The following is a 23,719-nucleotide window of genomic DNA, read 5'->3' as shown; positions in this document are numbered from 1 at the left end:
TTAATTTAAAATGCCTTAGTTAGAGAAGGTCAGCAAGCCAGAAGCTCTGCTGTTTGCCTCTCTAAGTTTAGCTTATTGTTTTAGAAAAGTGATCTTTAGTAAGTGGGACAGTTCATAGTGACCGGTTTTGAACCCTCTTATTTTTGGTCACTATATGTCTTGTACCTGATGAAAAGAGTGAATAGTCCTCTCCCAAGTGATGATATTCCACAATTCTTTTCATTTTGAATGGGTACCTCCAGGCATTTCCACAAATCCTGGGGCAAGAACCCTCTAGGCTGTTGGCTGTTGGTAACTTAGCTCTTCTACTCATTGATTTGATATTCACTGAACCTTGAGCAGCTCATAGGCCTTTAAAAGAGAGATTGGTAGTAAATTTGCAAATACTGTGGTATGCTCTACAACTTTGGCTTTTCAGTAACCTTACCTCATTTAATGGATATGCCCTCAGAATTATGCAGCTACTTGGGATGAGGCCTTTAGGTTAAGAAACATTTATTTCTGGTTTCTGGTCTTCTTTATTAAGATACCTAGAAAATCCAGCATCTCCCAGTGATATTTAAATCACCAGTCCTTGAACTTATGCTATCATTGAGAAAGTCTGTATAGTATTAGTTGTTCCAAGAGTTGTCTCCTGTCTATCACTTAACAGTGAGGGCTTTACTCATTAGCTGTTACCAAGCCCAGGGTGGTATATTGTGGGTTAAAGTGAATACCCTCTAAACAGAGGGCTGTGTGTGTACTTCAGCTGTCATGGAGGTGGGGTTACTGGTAGGAATAGAGTTATAGCTGTGATAATGACTAAGATCCTAGAGTTTAGCTGTAAATCAGGGGAGTTATTCATTCATTCATTCATTCATTCATTCAATTGATTGACTGTCATGTCAGATACTACTCATTTGAGGAAAAGTAATAGGAAAGCAAAATGAACAACCAAACCCTTACTGAACTCATTGTCAATTAATGGAGAATTTTTAATAAAAAATACACATGTAATTATTTACTGCAGTGAGTGCTGTGAGGGACGCTGAGGTGCACATAAAAAGGCAAAGTGGCTCAGTTATAATGCTCCAAGTGAAGATTTCATTCCTGACAAAGTATTTATATATTGTGCTTCTAAGGATATGCTTATTTGTAAGTGTAAAGTTCGGGTTTTAACATGTTTTCAAAGTATTGTGATAATCTGGGCCCGTGTAAATCATCATTATTAGGATTTTTCAAGTTTCCTTTCTCATAATACTCTTTTCTTTCTTCTTCCTTTACAGTATACACTTTGGAATTTCCTCCCAAAGAATCTGTTTGAACAGTTTAGAAGAATTGCAAATTTTTATTTTCTCATCATTTTCCTTGTACAGGTAAGAGATCCGTAAACAACTGCTCAACTTTTAGAAGTTTAATTGCTTCAATTACATTTTCAATCCCATTTCTAACCTTTAAAATGCCCTATAATCAAAGGTGTTTCAGGGCTTATTATAATACCTTTTAAAGTACTAATATTACATTTTAATATTAATATGACTATATTTCTAAAATGGCTTTTTTTTTTAGTTGAAAACTTTGTTACTTTTTTAAAAAAAAACTTTGTTATTCTTTAAGAAACTAATGAATTTCATACCTTGGTCCTAGAAGAACATATATTGTGTGCTATTAAATGTAATGGTAAATACCAAATTAGAAATACAGTTGAGGGCCCTCCCTGGTGATGCAATGGGTTAGGACATAGCACTGCAAGCTAGCGGCAGCCACTTCATTGTGACTTGGATCCCAGCCGGGAGGTGACCCACATGGCACAGCAGACCTCTCCTGACCCGCCCGCTGCTCCCCTCAGCAGTGGACTTCATGGATCTGCCTGTTCTCCCCACTCTGTCTCTGGTGGATCCTCTCTATCCCTCTGGCTTGTACCCCAGTTCTATATGAATAAATAATGAAAATTAAATCTTAAAAAAAATACAGTTAATCCTTGAACAACCTAGGAGTTTATATTTACTGAAAAAAAAATTGCATATAAGTGGATCCACACAATTCATACTGTTTAATTCAAGGACCAACTACAGTCCGCATTAGTAGTTTTACTTTGTTAAACAACACTTTTAACTTAATTGAAAATTCTTCACAGCTTCCCGATTGCACATTTTGCTCTTCCTCATTTGCTCTATTGGTCTGTTTCTCTGTGTTCCTGCTACTGTTTTGTGTTTCAAATTTTAGACATATTGAAGAAGGGAAAAGATAAATATCAGCTGGTTTCACTTTTATGTGGAATATAAAAAAAACAAACATAGGGTCAAAGATAAACTTTGAAAGCTAACCATAGATAGGAGGCATCCAGGAGCGGAGAAAAGGGAAAGGGGTACAGGGAGACAAACACAGGGGAATATGATTATGGACTGTGAGTGCTTTGATAATTGAGAGAACTACAGTGACCACAACTGAGGAGAGAAATCCTATATTGTTCACAAATTAAAAATGATATAAGACAAAAGTACTACATTTAAACATTATTTTAATAATTGAAAATAAAATTTTAGACATATCAAGTTGCTTCATCTATAAGCTATTAAAAATCTTGGACCCTCCCTGGTGGGTCCAAGCTCTGCAAGCTCACTATAGCCGCTTCAGTGCAAGTTTGATCCCTGGCCCTGGAGGTGATCCACATGGCATGGCAGACCTCTCCTGACCCGCCAGCTGCTCCCCTCAGCAGTGTACTTCATCATTCTACCTGTTCTGCTCCCCACTCTGTCTCTGGTGAAGCCTCTCACCACCCCTCCACTTGTGGCCTGTACCCCAGTTCTGTATGCATAAATAATTAAATCTTTAAAAGAATAACATAACCAGGCGAGAAAATAACAAAAATAATGAACAGTCATATACCAGAGACATTCTGTGGGGGGGGGGGAAGGGAGGGAAATGCACGGGACTATGGTGGTGGCACAGGGGTGATTTGGTGATGGGAAACCCGCGGGGATTACAATCGAGATGGGAAAAAAAATGTGCAAAATGATGTAAAAATAAACTTTGTAATAAAAAAAAAGAAAAAAAAGAATAACATATTGATTAGTCCATGAAAAGAGAGAATTTTCAGTATAACATAACATTATAAAAAAATCTTTACTTCATCAGAACTACCCCCTGAAAATTTTATTACTTTAAAGGTACTTTTTCATTTTTAAAACAAAGTAGAAACATCCTAGTGAAATTGCTCAAATGTTTTGTTGGTATTAAGTGCTTCTGTTTATCCACTTTAAAATTTTGAGTAAATGATTCTCTGAATTTAGTCCTGCTGCTTAAAGCCAGTCTGGTTTGTGATATGAGAAAAATCCAATTTCCATCTTCAATGACAGAACATCTGAAAAGGAGCTTTCCTACCATGGTCAGATGTATTATAGACCAGCCTAAAATAAACTACATAGGGGTTTATGCAAGAGTCATTCTGTTTAGCATTCAGTTTAGATGAGCATTTCAGTTTAGCTCAGCAGACATAGACCAAGTGCCTACTGTGTGTCATGCAGGTCGGTAGCAGTTGCAGTGAAGATCAAGATATTTTTTTTCCCTTAAGAAGAAATCTATAACCAAAAGGACAGCAGTCACTTACTCACTTTAACATACTGAAAGTCTTAACTGTGTGAGCAAAGAGCTAATGAGATAGAGTGAAATTAGTGACTTTTTTCCTACCCAAGAGGCGCTTGAGAAGGCTATAGAGAGTAGGTGATATCTGAACTGAACTTTGAAGGATTAGAGGGAGTTTATCTGGTAAAGAACGCCAAGCTGGGATCTTAGTATGAGCACAAAGACACCGCCATACAAAAATGTGTGTCTGTAATACAGGGTATGGAGCAGGCAGGTCTGTGGTTGTTTCAAAATATGAGTCAATGAGTTGTAAGAACAGGTTGAACTCCTGATCCTATGTCCATCAAATCTAGTTCTCCTTTCAGTATTTCCTATTTTAAGTAAGAGACAACATCTGTCCAGCCATGTTAATCAGATGCTTGGAAGACATCTTTAACCATCCCATACAATAAATGTTTTTATTAGTTCTGCCATTTTTGCCTCCTACATCTCTCTGGAACTTCTTTGAATGTCTGCTCTTCTGCCCCCATCTCAACCATCATCTCACCCAGATTATAGCAGTAGTCTCCTAAAGGACTCCTTATTTGGTAGCATTCCATCTTCCACAAAACAGTGAGAATGATCTTTTGAAAAGGTAGTTTTCTTGATACGACGTCTTCCTGCCTAAAAGTTCAGTGATTCTATTCCTAAAAGACCCTGCTTGCTCTGACTCCTGCCTGCCTCTCCAGGCCCACCACCCTCTTGCCGCTAACTTCATTTCTTCACTGTGCTGCACCCCATCTTATCATTGTATGAATTGTTGGCTGTGCATGGAACACCTCCCTTCACACAGTTAACTTCTACTTAATCCGTTAGATCTCAGCATCTCAGCTTGTTTTAATGGCAGTTTTTTCCTGACAGCAGCCAGCTATGTGAGGGCAAGAACTTATTTCCATCTTTTGAAAACCAGTGTCCCTAGAGCCTGGCTGGTAGTAAATAGCACGGGTGTTACCAGAATAGTGTTCAATGAATAGATGATAATGAATAGATATGTAATAGTAAAGGGGTTAATTCAAGCTGTGATTAAAAACTAAACCTGAATATAGGACTATTTTCCTAAATTAACTGCGGTGGGATTGTTCTCTTATTTTAAAGAAAGTTAACATTAATCATGCTACCAGAATGTTTTGTTTGTATGTCTGTCTGAAATGTTTGCGGCATGTAAGTGCTACATATGAGTCCATGGCTTATTTTCATTCTGCTTTCTGTTTCATTTCTTTACCCTAGGTCACAGTGGACACACCAACGAGTCCAGTTACCAGTGGACTTCCACTTTTCTTTGTTATAACTGTCACAGCCATCAAGCAGGTAAATATCTTCCTTACAGTTATGCCTGCATTTCACTTCTATCTGGTTTGATTTCATTGCTATAGGTTCTTTTTCATATTTATATAGTTGGCAGTATCCTTGATGAATTTAGTTTATATTTGATGCCTGTTGGAAACTCATTTAAATAATTTCTTAATCTCTTTGATCCTATCCTCTTCAATATTTTTATGTGGAAATGTAAGCATAAAAGAAAGATTTGGGTAGTAGAAGGTACAGCTCAGTTGAGAAATGGGATGTGAGTTTTTTAAGTGTGCATTAATTTCTTTAGCGTAGCATATCTGAAAAATTCCAGTGCTAGTTTTTGCCTGTAGCAGAGAAGTCAAGAGCATAAGTCCTTTAATTTGGTTGTCTTTCCTGGTGCTGTTACAGAGGGTTGTAGGTAGAGGAAACTTGTCTTTTGGGAAAACCGGCAAACTGCCAGTTTGTAATGTTGATGCCTTCAAAGTTATTTTGAGCACTTTATGCTCAAAATGTGATAGTACCTTTGAAAAAATCCAGGTAAAATTGAAAACGGGGAATTGAAGGTAAAAGGATGGGTTAGCAATGTTTATCATGTACTGGGACAGTCAACAAATTCTGGCTAATTTCAGATACACTCATAGTTGTCAAAGTACTTTTAAAAGCTTCCCAAAGAACTTCCCAAATGATGGTCTGCTTAACAGCACCGTGCCTAAGGGTGCCTTTCCTCTTGGGGCTATCTGGTCTTCTATCTTTCCTACCAGGAATTGCAAGAATATTTTATCAAATGTTTCATTGCTAAATAAAGACTTTTGGAATGTTCTTTTCCTTAGGGTGTTAGGATTGTTTTCTTTAGTATTATAGACTTACTGGTCCAAGAATAGCCTCTGTGGTTTTCAAAAGCTTTACTAATTTATTTTGCTCCCAATACTAGTTCCTATTAGGTCCATTCTTTCCTCGCTGACATCACAGAAAGCACCTTATGAAATGATAGCCTACCTTTGTCACAAAGAGGGACAGAATAGGAATGAATTTAGTACCTAAGGACAAAAGGGGATGCGATCAAGAATTTTCCAGCAGTTATGTTTGAAAAGGCACATACATTGTTTTAAAAAAAGGCAAAGCAATGTTTAAAAAAGGTCATGATCAAACAAATGAACATCCTTCTTCCTTAGTTCTTTTGGCTTAAATCTACTCCAGAAAAAAAAAAAAAAGCCCAAAGAAAACATGAACCATTAGACCGTACCCTGATTATTTATAAACTGAAAGTTGAATACCAATTTATGTTTTATCATCCAATCAGCAAGGAAGTTAACTGTTGATCTCAAAAATTTACCATAGATTCTTTAGAACATAAAAATCGTAGCCTATCTGTTCTAGTTTCTGTTCCTGGTGTAGAATTATATTTCTTAAGAGATGTTTATGCCAACACTGTACAACAGAATATACTTAAGTGATTAGATCTGTAGGAAGATAAAGCCTATTAAACATTTTTAAATAGAGAAAATTTTAAAGTAAAAAAATTAACATTAAGGTGAATAAGAGTAGAATGAGAATACTAAGTCATATTCCTTCACAGATGGAGAACATTGAGGCTCTAACCCTATATTTTCATTAATTCTTAACAGTGAAGTGGTAAAATCCTTTAGCACAATGTATTTACCTAAGAGATATTTTAAAAGCATATTTTAGTTTTTGTTATAAAAGTAAACAGCACTATTTTTAGCATTCTGAATTGTAATTCATTCTGTAAGTATAAATATCAACTGATGACTCAATAAGAGGGTTATAAAACTTTATTACCAACTCTACTTAGTTCTTAGCTTAATTGTTATTTTTATCCTTCTAGGGGTATGAGGATTGGCTAAGACACAGAGCTGATAATGAAGTTAACAAGAGCACTGTTTACATTATTGAAAATGCAGAGCGAGTGAGAAAAGAAAGTGAAAAAATCAAGGTATTAATATTTGGAGTTCATTTTTTTTATTGCGATAAGAACATATTATCTTAAAGTATATAACTCAATAGCCTTTAGTATATGCACAATGCTTTACAGCTAGCAACACTGTATATAGTTCCAGACTATTTTCATTACTCCAAAAGGAAATCCCCATGGCTGTTGAGCAGTTGTGACAAATTCCTACTCACACAGCTCACCACCCCAGGCCCTGGGAACCACTAATCTTTCTGGGTCTATAAATTAACCTATTTTACATAGTTCATATAAATGGAACCATATACTATGTTGTCTTTTGTCTCTATTGATAGGTTCTTGTAAACTGTGACTTTAAGCTAAATAACATACTGTGTGATGAAACTAGATCCTTGAATAACGTCCTGTTCAATGTTGTTTCATTATAATGAGATAAAAAGAGTTCCGGCTAACCTTGAACTTAATGACTGAACTTTATTCAAGGATCTATATACACAGGATATACTATGTTACTAGGTAATGTGGTAATTCTATGTTAAATTTTTTTTTGTGAGCCACCAAACTCTTTTCCCCTGCAGCTAAGCATTTTACATTCCACCAGCAATGTATGACAATTGCAAGGTATAATTTTTTAATTTTTATTCAAATTGATTGTTGATTATTTCCCAAGAAGATGCCTCTTAATAATGTTTTAGAATTCTCCACATCAAATATCTTTTTTTCCCCAACAGATACTATTTCAGTTAATATTTAGAGCAGTTTTAGATTCACAGCAAAATTGTGCACAAAGTTCACAGAGCTCCCAAACCCCGTCTTCCCCAGATAAAACTTCCCTGGTGGGGAAGTTACCAGTATGTTTTTCCCCATGAGAGTGGTACACAACACAGTAGATGATTACACTGACACATCATTATCACCCACAGGTAATCTTATGTACATTAAGGTTCAGTCTTATTATAAAGTCTATGGGCTTTAGAAAATGTATCCATCATTATGGTATCATAAAGAAATTCACTGCCCTAAACATCCTCAGTGCTCTGCCTCCAACCCCAGGCAACTACTAATCTTTTTAGTGTTTCCATAGTTTTTCCTTTTCTAGAAAGTCATATACTGGAATAAGACTGTATTTAACATTTCAGAGTGGCTTCTCTCATTAAATAATAAGCATTTTAGTTTCCTCCAATTCTTTTCCTGGCTTGATAGCTCATTTTTTTAAAGGATTTATTTATTTATGCTTACAGAACTGGGGTACAGGCCAGAGGTGTGGTAGGTGAGAGGATTCACCAGAGACAGAGCGGGGAACAGAACAGGCAGATCGACGAAGTACACTGCTGAGGGGAGCAGCAGGCGGGTCAGGAGAGGTCTGCCATGACATGTGGGTCAGCTCCCTGGCCGGGGATCGACCTCATGCTGCAGTGCCTTCCTAGAGCTTCATAATGCGGTGCTTTAACCCGTTGAGCTACCAGGGAGAGCCCTCTCATTTCTTTTTAATGCTGAATAATATTCCATTGTCGGGATATACCATAGTTTATTTTTCTATTCACCTGTTGAAGGACATTTTGGTTGTTTCCAAGTTTTGGCAATTATGAGTAAATGCTAGAAATATTCTCAGGTAAGTTTTTCTGTGATCAGTTCATTTGGGTAAAATGCCAAGGAGCGTGATTACTGAATCCTATGGTCAAGGTTTATTTAGTTTTTATAAGAAACTATCAAACTGTCTTCCAAAGTGCGTTTTCCATTTTGCATGCCCATCAGCAACAACTGAGAGTTTCTGTTCCCTGGCATACTCCCACCTTTTGGTGCTTGTTGGTGTTCTGGATTGGGGCACTCTAATAGGTGTGTGGTGATACCTCCTTATTTTAGTTTAAAATTCCCTAATAACAGATTTTGTTTCGTATGTGTACTTTCCAACTGAGTGTCTTCATTAGTGAGTCATCTCTAAATTCTAAGGCCTACTTTCATTTTTGAGTTTTAAGAGTTTTTTTGTTTGTTTGGCTAACAGTTCTTTATCAGATGCATCTTTTTTTTTTTAAGATTTATTTATTTATGCATACAGAGCTGGGGTACAGGCCAGAGGTGCAGGGGCGGCGAGAGGCTTCACCAGAGACAGAGTGGGGAGCAGAACAGGCAGATCTATGAAGTACACTGCTGAGGGGAGCAGTGGGCGGGCCAGGAGAGGTCTGCCGCGCCATGTGGTCTCCTCCGGGGCAGGCAGGAATCGAACTCGTGCAAGTGTCTTTAGCTTCTCAATGCTGTGCTTTAACCCACTGCGCCACCAGGGAGGGCCAGATGCATCTTTTACAAATATTTTATCCTAAAGTTTTTTTTTTCATTTTTTATTGTACTAACAGTACTTAACAATAAATTTACCATTTTAATTGTTTTTAAGAGTATTAAATATGTCCATATTGTTGTGCAACAGATCTCTAGAACTTTTTCATGTTGTGGTATAATTCCTCTTACCCACTAAACAATGAATCTCGCTCTCCCCATCTCTTGGCCAACACCCTTCTACTTTTAAGTCTGTGACTTTGACAACTTTAGGTAAATACTTAACATGAGTGGGATCATACAGTATTCATCCTTTTTTGACTGACTTATTTCACTTCACATAATGTCTCCAAGGTTCATCCATATAGCAGGTGGCAGGATTTCCATGTTTTTAGGGCTAGATAATTCACTGTGTATATATGCCACTTTATCTTTATGTATTGGTAGACATCTGGGTTGTTTCCACCTCTTGGCTATTGAAAATAATACTGCAGCGAGCACAGATATCCTTTTTAAGATCCTGTTTTGATTTATTTTAGATATAACCCAGAATTGAAATTTCTGTATAGGATTTCTGGATAGGTAATGCTGTCTTTAATATTTTTGAAGAACCTTCATAGTGTACATAGTGGTGACATCATTTACCTTTGCACTAACATTGCACAAGGGTTCCGACTTCTTCGTCCCCAGCACTTGTGTTTTCTGTTACTTTGGTACTGGATATCCTGATAGGTGTGAAATGATATTTCTGTGATTTTGATCTGAATTTCCTTAATGGTTAGTGACATTGAGCTCTTCTTATTTACATATTAGCCATTTATAAATCCTCTTTGGAAAAATATCTTCTTAGGCTCTTTGCACGTTTTTAAATTGCTTTTTGTTTTTTGTAGTGTTGTAGAATTTCCTTATGTATCCTGAATTTTTAACCCTTAACCAGATACATGCTTTGAAAATCTTTTCTCCCATTCCATAGGTTGTTTTTTCACTCCATTGTTTTCATTTGGTGTATAGTTTTTAAGTTTGACATTCTCATTTGTCTATTTTTTATTTTATTGTTTGTGGTTTTTATGGCATAACCAAAAACATTGCAAAATCCAATGTTCTAAGGTGTCCCCCCCTTGTCCCCCTGTTTTTCTATTAGGAGTTTAATAGATTTAGGTCTTTAATCCAATTTAAGTTACTTTTTATAAGGTCCAACTTCATTTGTTGTTGTTGGTGGTGGTGGTGGTGGTGTGTTTCCCCAGTATCATTTGTTGAAGAGACTGTCCTTTCCTCACTGTGTAATATTGGCAACTTTATCCAGAATTATCTGGCAGTGTATGCTAAACTCCTTGAGAACGTGAACCATCTCTTCCATCTCAGTACATTTAGATTGGCTCATTGATTGAAGTACCAGAGAACAACCTTTGTATATTTCGATTTGATACTAAAGCATGATATACTTATATGAGTACCTTACTTTATCTAGCTTCTGGTGTTTCTAATGCCAAAAACCATACTCCTTGCTTTACAAATAACTTTTATAACTGGAATTCCTGAAGTCCTATTACTCAGCTCTCTTCTCCACATACCATGTGAATCTGTCCTGCATCACAGCTTCATTTGTCACCTAAATGTTAATAAAATCCAAACCTCTGTTTTCATCTAAAACATCTCCTTGATCTTCAAACTTGACTATTCTATATGGATATCTAATAAGTATCTCAGAGTTAGCAGGGTCAAAACCAAATCCCTGATTTCTTTTCATTCCCATCTGTTTCTAAGCCTGTTCTTCTGGTCTTCTTTATCTGATTTAATGATACTGGCATTTTCTTTGGTATCACTGTTTATTTACCCATTTGCTCAGGCTAAAACCAAGAATTTCTTTTTGCTTTCTCTTAACTCCTATGTCTATAATCCAAAAATTATACTGAATATCTTAATCACAAGTCAGTTGGTTCACAGTCTTGGTAAGAAGTATCAATTCCACATCCAGATTTACTTTGATTCAAATTCCAGCTTTCTCACTGGTTGTAGACAGTTCTTAGCTTTCCTTTGCCTCAGTTTTATCACTTATAAAGAAGAAGAAATAAAAAGTTTGTACTTCATAGGATTATTGTGAAATGAGAATTAAATGTGTGACTATAATATAAAATTGAATATTTGACATATTTATGAATTATTATCTCTGCTGTTTTCATCCTAAATTAGTGCTTATGATCTTTTGCTTAGACTGTAGCAGTAACCACTTGTTCCATTATTCCATTTTGCCCATGCCTTCCTCCACTTTACCTATTTTGCAGAATTATCTTTATTTTTTTATTTTATAACAGTTTATTTTTACATCATTTTGTACTTTTTTTTTTTCATCTCAATTGTAATCCCCACGGGTTTCCCATCATCAAGAGAATTATCTATATATATATATTTTTTTTTTTAAAGATTTATTTATTTGTGCATACAGAACTGGGGTACAGGCCAGAGGCTCAGGGGCAGCAAGAGGCTTCACCAGGGACAGAGTGGGGAGCAGAACAGGCAGACTGATGAAGTACACTGCTGAGGGGAGCAGCGGGCGGGTCAGGAGAGGTCTGCCGCGCCATGTGGTCACCTCCGGGGCAGGCAGGAATCGAACTCATGCGGAAGTGGCTTTAGCTTCTTAGTGCTGTCCTTTAACCGCTGCGCCACCAGGGAGGGCCGAATTATCTATATTTTTAAAATAAAAGAAAGTTGTTTCTTTGCTTCAAAACATTTAGTGGAATTCCCATTGCAGTGAACATGCAGTCCCCGCCCCACACCCAAGCAGTCAAACATTTTGCCATTTTTGGTTTATAAACATCTCTTCCCACACACAAATAATCCAGAAAGAACTCAGTAACATTCCACATAAGAGCATCAACTTATTTAATTAAGATTATACCTGAGATCAACCTCAAGGCAAAGAAGCCTGGTGAAGGAAATTTGTAAGGTGGAGGTCTTTTTATATAGGAGTTAGGGAGTTTTGAAGGGTGACTATAATGTCATAAAGAGGATGTTTGCATAGTGCCCCTGGAGCAACAGATTTAATGGTATACATTGTGTAGGCTGCCTCTGGTTCTCATGCTGAATATTGAATTTCTACAATATGACTGGTTTAGGTACTTCAAATACTATCCACCCTAGTTCATCATATGGTCTTTTCCTCTGGGATGCAGAGAATGGAGTAAAGAAAAAAGAATAAAAGGAAGACATTCTGAGAAAACTGCTTTTAACCCATTTCAGAAAATAAGTATTTTTGGAGTTTAGAGACATGAGGTGGGCCTAAAATACCTTGTAGGATCTAGAAAGCAGGCTTTGAAAGTACTTCCATTTACTAAAGTATAGATGGTGGTTTTATATAAGCAACGTAAGTGTTTATGTAAGTGAGGAAGGAACTATCCAACAAAATTAAATGTTATTTACATTAGTTCAGTTATTGATGCTGTTGCTTTTGGCCACTGGTTGGTAAAGAAAATAATATTGTTCCCAAATGGGTCTTGCAGTCCTCATTTTTATTTGCCAAATCATACTGCAAGTAGAAGGCAGATATGTCATTTGTTCATTTAGTGTTTCACAACCTTATGTCCAGATTGGGCTGCTGTCCAGATATTGACTCCTTCCTAATGTGGCTTATATACTGCCACCCGCAGGCCCCTGCCTCCATCTAAGGTTGCTGTACAGAAGTGTCACTTACCATTTTCTCTATCTGCCACAATGTGAAATATGTTAGGGAACACTAGACTGTCTGATTTCTTAAACCCTTTCCCAAAAAGATGTCATGAGTATTCGTAAGTTGGGAGTAAAGTAGTCACAGGATATTAGCAATGGTTATAATTAACACTTATTTGATGGTGAAGACATGTGCCAGGTACTTACTAAACACTTCCAGTGTATCAATCCATAGTACTTGCAGTCACCTAAGGCATTTACTCATGGTGATACAGTTAAGTGGCACAGTTTGGACAAAAACTGAGGTTTCAGACTTATACCTTTCAACCATTCAAAGTTACTCCTTACATTATTAAATAAGATGCATGAAGTCTTTGCAAATGTTTTTCCTCTGCTTGACTTTAAGGTACTTGCTGATTGTTTCTTATTGCTGATTCATCGATTCTTCTGATAGCAGATGAATTGTTGGAAAGTGATCTGTCTGAAAAATAATTGTTCAGTGTTACAGGAAAGAATAGATACTTCTAATTAATGTAGATTGTCTGAGCACCAAAGAAGGAACTGGCACTCAACAATAATAGCTATTACCACATGGAAGGCAAACCATGTTGAAATATGCAGAATACAGAGTGGGAGTCTGGCTACCCAATGTTTGTGAAGTGCTCAAGTTGAGACGTGTAGATTTTCTTGATTCATTCATGAAGATGATAATGGTCATTGTCTCTTATCAAACAGTGCCAGGAATGTCAGACAACAAACAGGTTCTGGAATGCTGAAATTGTTTGTTAAACTTCAGTATTAAGGTAATCTGAAGCATCATCACTCTCTGTGACCTTAAAAAAGATTCTAGCTGTTGAGTAATACTGCTCTCATCACCTTTCACATGGCATGGGACGCTGAGGCACTCTCTAAGCCTCAGAGTAGGAGATTTCTTTGTTACTGTTTGACTTCAGTTTGAGGTATACTTTGTTTAGAATAAAAAATATTTATTACTACTTCCTCACCATTCTAGGTTGGTGATGTAGTGGAAGTACATGCAGATGAAACCTTTCCCTGTGATCTTATTCTTCTGTCATCCTGCACTGAGGATGGAACCTGCTATGTCACTACAGCCAGTCTTGATGGAGAATCCAATTGCAAGGTAATGGAAACTAAACCTTGCACAAACATTTTGAGTATTCATACAACACTTGTTCCCACTATTCCCTATTTTTTTCCTTATTTTTCCCTGTGTAAATTTTTTATTTAAAAACAACTTTTATATAATTGTCTTTGAACTTTTGAGCAAATACTCAACTTCAGGGACAAGGGTGGAGTTGAGTAAGGAGAAACTACACCCCAGATAAGAAAGAGCAGCCACATTTGTAGTGGCACTGCTTGTATTCAGTGTTGACACAACCCAAAATTTTATTTGGGCTTTTTAAAATGAGAGCTGTCATAGGCTGAAGCTATAGTACCAAAAAATAGCTTCACGTACTCTAACCTTACAGTTTGATATATTTTTACTTTTTATATTTTTTAATGTTTATTTCTGGCACATTAGAAAATCTAACCTAGGATAATTTGATTACTTTTTAAATAAAACCTTAGGCTGTAGTTTGGCAAATGTTTGCTTTACTGCAGCTAGGAAAAAAAGTATAAATATGTTAAATTTGTTCAAAATGAAGGATATCTTACTTCCCCTGGTTCCTCCTGACACAGTCAGTTCTTGGCCAGTGTCCAAAGCTCTGCACCGCATAAAGATGTAGCCTCTCTTGCCACCTTTAAGGAAGAGTACTAATGTGCTCACCTCTGTGTATCCTTGGAGAACTTTGCTGTTTATTGCACCTGGGGTTAAGGACACAGGACTCAGTATGTAAAAAAGGAAGCTAAACACCTACTAGGTAACTAATTCTGTACTTCAAGGGCATAATGATAAACTAACCCCATTTAAACTGTTCAAAAACAAAGTCTTACTTGAGGAAATATCAAGATAAAAATTGAGAAATTTACCTCATGATTCTCTACTAGGTGAAAAAACTGTTCAGAGGATGAAAACTTTTTCAGTTAGATTGATCTGATCAAGTCAGCTGAAAGTATAGGCATTTTGAAAGTCAGGGGACAGTTTTAAAGATAACTCAGGTATTTCCATAATATTCCCTGCTGACCACCAATTTTACCTTCTGCGTTAATGCTACAGTCTTTGAATCTACTTGAGTTCTTTTTTGATGATTTATAAATGGGTTAATTGGAGCCAGCCTTGAGTTCTGGTGAGTGAAGTACATAATGTACACTAGTAGAATATTCTACTATCTGACTAAAACAAGCCATAACCTCCTGCTCCTTGTATGGAATGTAGCCACTTTGAACATTTTCAGGACCATTAATTATGCCATTGTGTAATGAAACTATTGATAATTTTTTTCTTGCTCTTGGCAAGATGTTAGTGTTCTTCTGACCAAAAGGTTACATTCAATTTATTTATTTATTTTTAAAGATTTATCTATTTACACATACAAGGACTGGGGAACAGGCCAGAGATGGGGGGGGGGAAGCATGAGAAGATTCACTAGAGTGGAGAGCAGAACAGGTAGACGGACTGAAATAGACTGCTGAGGGGAGCAGTGGGCAAGACAGGAGAGGCCCGCTGTGCCGTGTGGATGAGCTCCCTGGCCAGGAATAGAACTCGTGTTGCAGTGGCTGTGGATAACTTTATAGTGTTGTGCTTTTACCTCTTGGGCCACCAAGGAGGGCCCAGTTATGTTCAATTTAGATGTGTATATTTACATCCCCATATACTGGTGAGCAAAATAATAGGTCTCACTTTTATAAATAGAAGGAAAAAATTAAATGTATTTAATTCTTCATGGGGGTTTCAGTTAATTATATGCATGTTGCAAATGGAATTCTCTGTGCTGTCATTATCAAGAAAAGCTTTTAGTTTTTTCATTATCTTTGAAATCCTCTTGCAACAGGATTATCTTTCTAATTATTTGTAATGTATTTTAAGAATACTGTAGAACTTATTCAATGGGAAGTAGGCATCAATATATGTATGATTTTGCCAAAGTCTCTTACTGAAACTGTGGTTCTTGAATGAGGTGGGTGTTTAATTATGAAAAGAACCCTTTTTTTGTTTTTTCTCCTGCTGCTTTCTTGTAGACACACTACGCAGTACGCGATACCATTACACTGTGTTCAGCCGAATCCATCGATAGCCTCCGAGCTGCAATTGAATGTGAACAGCCGCAACCTGACCTCTACAAGTAAGCATCACCTGGCTTCATTTTACTATCTGTTGACTCTGCTTCTGTTTGCTTCCAGTATAGCATAGAAACATCCACCACTTACCATTCTCATTTCATCTGTGTTTGTATGAGCTGTTTCTTCCTTCTGGAAGGGAAATGAATCAAATAAGCCTTATTCACTACCAGCCTAAGATAAATCATTATGGGCCCAGTCATCTTACTTGTGATTTTTCTTTTATTTCTGTTATTTATAAAATGGCCATCCATCACATTTTAAGATTATGTTATCCTATAAAGCTCATCTATCAAGCTAATGCATTAATCAAAGTTAATTAAAATAATAATAAACCCTTTCTTATGTCACCTAACATTAAATAGAGAAAGCTATAGGGGGCCATGTAGTTAGTAGGCTTGCTTTCCTTTTTATGATGCTCACAATGAACTGAGGATTGCAAATAGACTGTTTCTTATCCACATTAAATAGTTACATGGAAGGAACAGCACAATGTTATAATAATTTTGTATCACTGAGATTGTCTGCAGTAGTTATGTTGATAAGCAGTCATAAGTTGTCAGAAGTTTGGCATCTGATTTTTAAGACTGGTTGGTTTGGTTGATTAGAGCATGGTGTTAATGAGGTTAGAGTGACAGGCTAACCCCCAAGTGTACCAATTAATTTCATTCTGTTACACCACTACTGATGGCATCTGCTACCTCTGACTGCCATCTTATCAACACATGCTGTGGTGATAATGGGGAACCAAATGGTTAAATGTGTCTTATACCAATGCCCAGTGATGGATAAATGAAATGTTTATTCTACTGCCAGAACAGTGCTCTCCCTGCTTCCTATTGTTCCTTCTTTCCTCTTTCCCTCCTTTATCGACTTTGGTAATAGGAAGTCAGTAGGACTACAAACCAAAACAACCATGCTTCATTTTCACCATGAGCAAAGGTGATAAATAGTAACACTAGACTTACAGTATAGTGAGATGGTGCAGGTGAGTGCAAGAGCCATAGAAGCACATAAAAGGGAGCACTGACTGCCTGAGTTAGAGAATACTTATGTATCTTTACGGCAACTCCTAAATTTTTCAGTTACCTCAAATATAAAGGAGAATGTTTAGACAAGGAGGGTTGTGCCCATTTGTCTTTAGTTCACGGTACTGCCCAGTTCCAATTGAATTCCTTTCCTGTGTGACTTCAGAATATCTTATACTTTCACCACTCCAGTGGAATCAAACTTGTGTTGTAATTGCCTCTTTACTCTTTGTCTTAGGGCAAGGAACACCTAGGCAATACTGGTATACTTACTAAATGGTGAATGAATGAGTGAGCAGATCTTCATATTTAGTGTATGTAGTCATGTAAACTAGTTCCATTTTGGGGGGGAAATGCTGATTATTAAATAGTCATAACACTGTTGTTAAGAAGGGATTGGGCCTTTTACCCCATTGCTCAGACATGCAGATTACCATGTGTCTAACCATGTGATCAGATAAAGCTAGTATGGAGATAGCTGCAAAGCTCAGACTATAAATTTCCAAAATGGTATTCAAGTATTCACTTGAATAAGACTAATATTGTGGTTCTCAAAGCGTGATTCTGGGCCAGCTGCATGAGCCTCACCTGGGAGCTGGTTGGAAAAGCAAATTCTCACCTGAATCATAAGCTGGGTAGGGGACCCAGAAATCTCTGATGACCCTGATGCATGTTCAAGTGAAAGAACTACTGAACTAACATTTTTGAAAGTTGTATTTTGGCACTAGATAACCTTTCTTCATATGAATCTAAAATAGAAGCCAATTGTTTATATAAGGTATAAAAGAGAGTGGTGGTATGTGCATGCACAGTGCCAAGTAGAATTTGAAGATCAATTTAGAATCTTTGTTTACATTCTCAATAATCCATACTACTTTTTAAAAGATAGGAAAATATTAACATTTACCATCTACCACATATGTACCCAACTGTAATATAATCAACATGACTTTTTTCCACAAAAATATAATGGGCTTCCATAGTCAATTCAGTTTTATCTTGGTTGTACTTTGATTCATTCTCTTATCTGTGGTATATAGATTTTTCCTGGACATGCCAAACATATATGCTGTTATGTTCTTCTTGCAGGTTTGTTGGGCGAATTAATATCTACAGTAATAATCTTGAGCCTGTTGCCAGGTTAGTTATTTTTTTATCTGTCCTTGGGGGCTGGAGTCAGTTACCAAATAATTTTCTATATAGAAAGAGATAAAGGGCACTAAACCTGGAATAACTAACCAGCATCCCACTAGTGGGTCTCAAGTAACTAACTTTGTGATTGACAGCTTTGTGTGGCAGGCTCTGGGTATGTTTCCCGGGAGCAGGGCCAGGGTGTCGCAGGCGATGTTGAGGGTTTCTGAAATAGCAGCACCCTCGCCATCCTGACTGTTCTCCCAGGTCTGTTTTAGACACTATAGTTGTTGTCATGTATAGCTGCAGAAGAACGTTTAGGGACAGTACCTGAGGAACTAGGTAGCAGATAAAATGTTGGGAGAATCACATGGATTAAAGTAAAATGATAGGCTAATGATGTATAATGAAGTGATTCATATAAGAATAGATGTTTTCTTCCTGCTTCTATCATCCAATTAATTAACTTCAACTTTTCCACTTGGCCTTCATACTTGTACTCAAAGGCAGTGAAAGAAACCTTGGATGCCCATTGACTCACCCAGCAGGCGGGTTTGCTCTCTATGAATATTATGTCACTTTGACTTTTCCACCTTGACAATTTGCTTTCCCAGTCTTTTATCTGAATCCTTCTCTTCTTTTTTTTTTTGGCTGTCCATGGCCACTCTGTCCTGTTCTGGTCTTGCTGTCTATGACTCATAATCCTTTTATGTCTTTGTGCATCTCTTTACCTCTGTGTGTTGCTGGCTACTCCTGTGCTGTGTTTCCATCTGCGCTGTACCTTCAGGTGACTGTAGAGAGAAGGATCTTTCAGCTCCTCCTGGGGAGGAGCATATGATATAAGTAGACAGATACATTCTGACCCCCTTGGAAATAGATGTGTGGTAGGGGCAAAACAATGCCCCAAAGTTACTGATGCCATGCTTATATAAACTCGTGTTTGTTTTTTTATTTAGGTCTTTGGGACCTGAAAATCTGTTGCTGAAAGGAGCTACTCTAAAAAATACCAAGACGATATATGGTGAAGTTTTTAAGATATGTTTATCAGAAATAAGAGTTGTAAAGCTGTGCATAATCAGTGCATGTGAAAAATTAGACAAGGCAGATAACTGCCCTTGAAGCCTCTTTTTAGATGTTTGGAATTTATAGGATGGTAAACTAATGAAAAAATAAACTACAGAATTAAAGTCATTGTGAATGATATATCAACAAATGAATAGAAGGATTAGAATTTCTACTTTTATAATAAAAAAATTAATAGAAGCAACTGGGTGGAGAGTTGGTTGATCATCTCTGTTGTAACCTATTTTCATTGTAATCTGTTACACTTTAGGAGTTGCTGTTTACACTGGGATGGAAACCAAAATGGCTTTGAACTACCAAGGGAAATCTCAGAAACGTTCTGCTGTTGAAAAGTTAGTATGCACTACACTTTCTTTCATTGTTACTGACCAGAAATTGTGACTTCTCAATAATTTCCCAATAGCAACCAAAACCAAAAAATCATCCATTATGATTTGAAAACTTTATGTTTCAGAAACTGTGCTCAGTGACATGGGTATCTGATTGAGTTTACTCCTCTGAGCAACTCCATGAAGTAATCTTTAGTCTCTCTACTTTACAGATGAGGAAATGATCTCAGAAATTATAAGTAACTTACTTAAGCTCATGTATCTACTAACACAGAGCTTACTTGAACTGTTATAGTATTATATTTTGCTGCTGGATAATGGTTTGGGTACTCAGGTCACTATATGCAAGGGGTTTCCACAACGTACATGATAGTCTCAAATACTGAGGACTTCTAAGCCAGTTGCTTCTGGCAAGGACATTTCTGTCATTGGCATGGATATTCAGAGTATCAGGGCAGCCTCTCCACAGTTCTATTTTTAGACTAAAAGAATCCACCATAAGCTTGAGAATTTCTTCACATTTGCTATTCCATTTTTTACCCTAATCCTTTAAGTTTCAGGGAAATGGGGGAAAAAAGATTAAGGGCTGAGTAGATATTGGAAGGGTGGGAGAACTGGGTGTATGTTCTGTCACTTTACAGGAACTTTATGAAAGGTACGTTGAACTAGTCAGTTTCAGTGAGCCACAGACAGGTCTTGGCTGCCTTTTCCAAACTTACCACTTAAAAGTAATAATACTTCAGCATGGTAACGAAGGGTCATATATACAGGCTTGTACAGTGGTTCCATACTGTACTCATGAAAAGCATTAGAACACTGAACAGTTTATTTTATATTTGATTGATGTCTTAAGTAATTAGATGATTTTTAAATCCCTAATGTATTTTTTTCAGATCCATTAATGCCTTCCTGATTGTGTATTTATTTATCTTACTGACCAAAGCGGCAGTGTGCACAACTCTAAAATATGTTTGGCAAAGCACCCCATATAATGATGAACCTTGGTATAACCAAAAGACTGAGAAAGAGCGAAATACTTTTAAGGTAATGCCTTTTATTTTTTTGCTAAAAATGTTCATTTTGTCAGAAAATTCTAATTCTAGCATTTTGTGACCAAGCCATCCTTTAAAAAAAATGTTTCTCAAATAATGTCACCTTTCGTTAGCTTCTGGATTTTCTTTTGGTTGTATGGTAGCCGTTAAATATTTAAGAAGTTTGGCCCTCCCTGGTAGCACATCAGATTAAAGCACAGCACTAAGAAGCTAAAGCCACTCAGCATGAGTTCTATCCCCACCCAGGAGGTGACCCATATGGCGCGGCAGACCTCTCCTGGCCCGCCAGCTGCTCCCCTCAGCAGTGTACTTCATCATTCTACCTGTTCTGTTCCCCGCTCTGTCTCTGGTGAAGCCTCTCACCGCCCCTGCACCTCTGGCCTGTCCCCCAGTTCTGTATGCATAAATAAATAAATCTTTAAAAATATTTAAGAAGTTTTAGGGTGTTTTTTGTTTTACTCTTTAAGCATGTGTGCTTGTTTTTAGCTCTTTAGTTAAAAGTTTTAATCTACGGCCCTCTCTGGTGGCGCAGTGGGTTAAAGCACTGCACTAAGAAGCTTAAGCCACTTCCTCATGAGTTCAATCCCCGCCTGCCCGGGAGGAGATCCACATGGCGCGGCAGACCTCTCCTGATCCGCCCACTGCTCCCCTCAGCAGTGTACTTCCTCTGATCCTCCTGTTCTGCTCCCCACTCTGTCTCTGGTGAATCCTTTCACCCTCCACATCTCTGGCCTGTACCCCAGTTCTGTATAAATAAATAAATAAATAAATAAATCTTTAAAAAAAAAGTTTTAATCTACTAGACAAGAAGTTGTGGTGTATTAATATAAGCTTGTGACAAATATGATAGCAGCATGGCAGAGCTCTGGTCACACATTTGTATCTGGGGTTGATTGGTTAAGAAACAGTCAAGTTAAGAAAGTGAAAATGTGTTAGATCAAAGGTTCAAAGATGAAATTAAAAGTGTTTAAAATATTGTCATAACATATTGTGATAATTTGACTACAGTGATAAAGTGTTGATGGGAGGTTTCTTTGTAGGAAAAGCAGTGCTTTCAGCATTTAACTAAAAAGAAAATGAGCAATTCATATTACACTTCTTTGATGGAACTGAACATCTAATTAGCATGAACTATTTCTTTTGTTTTAGGTTTTGAAAATGTTCACTGATTTCCTGTCATTTATGGTTCTGTTCAACTTTATCATTCCTGTCTCAATGTACGTCACAGTAGAAATGCAGAAATTCTTGGGCTCCTTCTTCATTTCCTGGGATAAAGACTTTTATGATGAAGAAATTAATGAAGGAGCCCTGGTTAACACATCAGACCTAAATGAAGAACTTGGTCAGGTTAGAACATATTTTTAATTAAAATAAGCATAACATAGTGAAAATGTATTTTTATGCACTCTGAGTACCAATATGTGTGACCATTTCTCAGGTTGAAATGTGATTCAAGTAAAATTCCTTTATGTGGGCATGTGATGAAGGCAAGCAACTTCAAATATTTTGCTGGTATTTTTTAAATTAACATCCTAATTTATGAATTATATTTATATGTTACAGAAATTCTATTAAAACTAATTTTATGTTGTTAGATTATGGGCTACTGCTGCTTTGGAATAGAAATTGTGTAGTTTTCATCACCATCTCTAACCATTTGGCTATATTATACAGGGTGGTAAATATAGGTATTTTATAAGTTCATTTTTTCCCCTATAAACAAAATTGACCGGAGTTGTCGTGTTGACATTTTCTTGGTGCATTTCTGAACTGATGGCATATAGGTCTAGCAAGCAGAGTAGTTTTTTATCTCAGTGCAAAAATTTAAATGAAGGAGAAAGGTGAGGGCATGCACTCCTCAAAATGCTTTTTGCTTCAGTATACCAATGAAACCCAGGCTGTGACCTTGTTTCTAACCCAGGTGCATTTATTTTCCAGTGCTAACTATAATTCTTCACGTTATGACTGCTTAGGTATTTTCTTATCAGGACTGAGAAAGTTTTTCCCTTTGTCTGAATTTACTTTGTGTCACATAATGGTATTCAAAAGATGAGGGAATTTTTTTGGCTTACACTTAGTTCTTGTGATATTTAGAATGTCAAGGCTGTGGAAATGTCATTTCTGTGACTGAAAGATGCAAATTCATTTATTTGAAACTGTGACTAATGGGGCCTCACACTTGTGTTAAATGGTGTCACTTTGCTTATACATCTCAAAACTCTCGAATTTCCATCCCCATTCTATTTCTGCTCTTCATATCACCTTTGCCTAAACCAAAGTAGTGTCCTGACAACTGCAGTCACAAGGGTGAAAGGGCTCTCCAGATAGCATTTTTAGAGCTGACTTCAAGAGTCCAGTGTCCTAGAGACAGCAAATCACTAAGCATAGAAGTAAATGAGCAAAAGCTCTTCATTTATTGTTCCCAGAAGATTCTTTTGTGAGTGACTTCAGCCACCACAACTGATGTTAGCCTTTCTAAACCAGAACTTCTCATCTGTGGCCAGAGCTGGCTTCATAGATCTACTCTAGTAGTTTTGGCAAAAGGCATCAACCTGTAGCAAGCTTTTCCCTGACAGCTGATATAGTTGAAGATAGTTTCCCTGTTCTAGATCCAGTGCCTGGCTATGAATGTTTGCAGCTTATGTAAATAGAACAGTGTCATTCCATATGTGATACCTAATGCCACCAGAGATAGACAGGATGTCCAGGCCAGATTCCGCTAGATTTATTTCAGATCTTCACCTCAGCAGGTTCCATATTACATTGAGAATATAATTTTGTTCATATTATCTAGACTATATTCACACTGCAGAAAATAAAGTAGAGCTTTGGCTAATGATCTGGTAAATTTGGTCAGTGAAAGGAAGCTAGCTACAGTTTTCAGGTCAACCACTGTTCCCTTCCCCTAGCAAACTCTCCTTTTATGGATATGCTTGTCATTTAGTGAAATCACCAGTAGTCAGACCACCACTTCAATTAATAACGTTATAGAAACGATCTTGCCATCATTATCTGCTCATGTGGAGAAACTACCTGAGTGAAAATGCAAAAAAGTCCTACCTTGGGCCATGTGGCATCCAGTGGACTTGTATATACAAC

General features: G+C 37.1%; 1 protein-coding gene across 3 annotated transcripts in view; it reads left to right on the top strand.

Moving 5' to 3' along the window:
* Positions 1–23,719, top strand: part of ATP11C (ATPase, class VI, type 11C) — a 160,688-nt gene that overhangs the window by 85,698 nt on the left and 51,271 nt on the right. For all 3 annotated transcript variants that reach the window (XM_012727202.1, XM_012727199.1, XM_012727200.1), the window contains exons 3-12: positions 1,266–1,355; positions 4,831–4,911; positions 6,740–6,847; positions 13,770–13,898; positions 15,899–16,002; positions 18,115–18,165; positions 19,113–19,177; positions 19,490–19,571; positions 20,462–20,612; positions 21,770–21,967. In XM_012727202.1, the coding sequence (XP_012582656.1) occupies positions 1,266–1,355; positions 4,831–4,911; positions 6,740–6,847; positions 13,770–13,898; positions 15,899–16,002; positions 18,115–18,165; positions 19,113–19,177; positions 19,490–19,571; positions 20,462–20,612; positions 21,770–21,967 (1,059 nt within the window). The remainder of the gene's footprint in view (positions 1–1,265; positions 1,356–4,830; positions 4,912–6,739; positions 6,848–13,769; positions 13,899–15,898; positions 16,003–18,114; positions 18,166–19,112; positions 19,178–19,489; positions 19,572–20,461; positions 20,613–21,769; positions 21,968–23,719) is intronic.

The sequence above is a fragment of the Condylura cristata genome, unplaced genomic scaffold, assembly GCF_000260355.1.
Source record: "Condylura cristata isolate star-nosed mole 26May11 unplaced genomic scaffold, ConCri1.0 scaffold00019, whole genome shotgun sequence".
NCBI classification, from domain to species: Eukaryota; Metazoa; Chordata; class Mammalia; order Eulipotyphla; family Talpidae; genus Condylura; species Condylura cristata.
The sequence above is the reverse complement of the archived record's forward strand: the minus strand, read 5'-3'. Positions and strand labels throughout refer to the sequence as shown.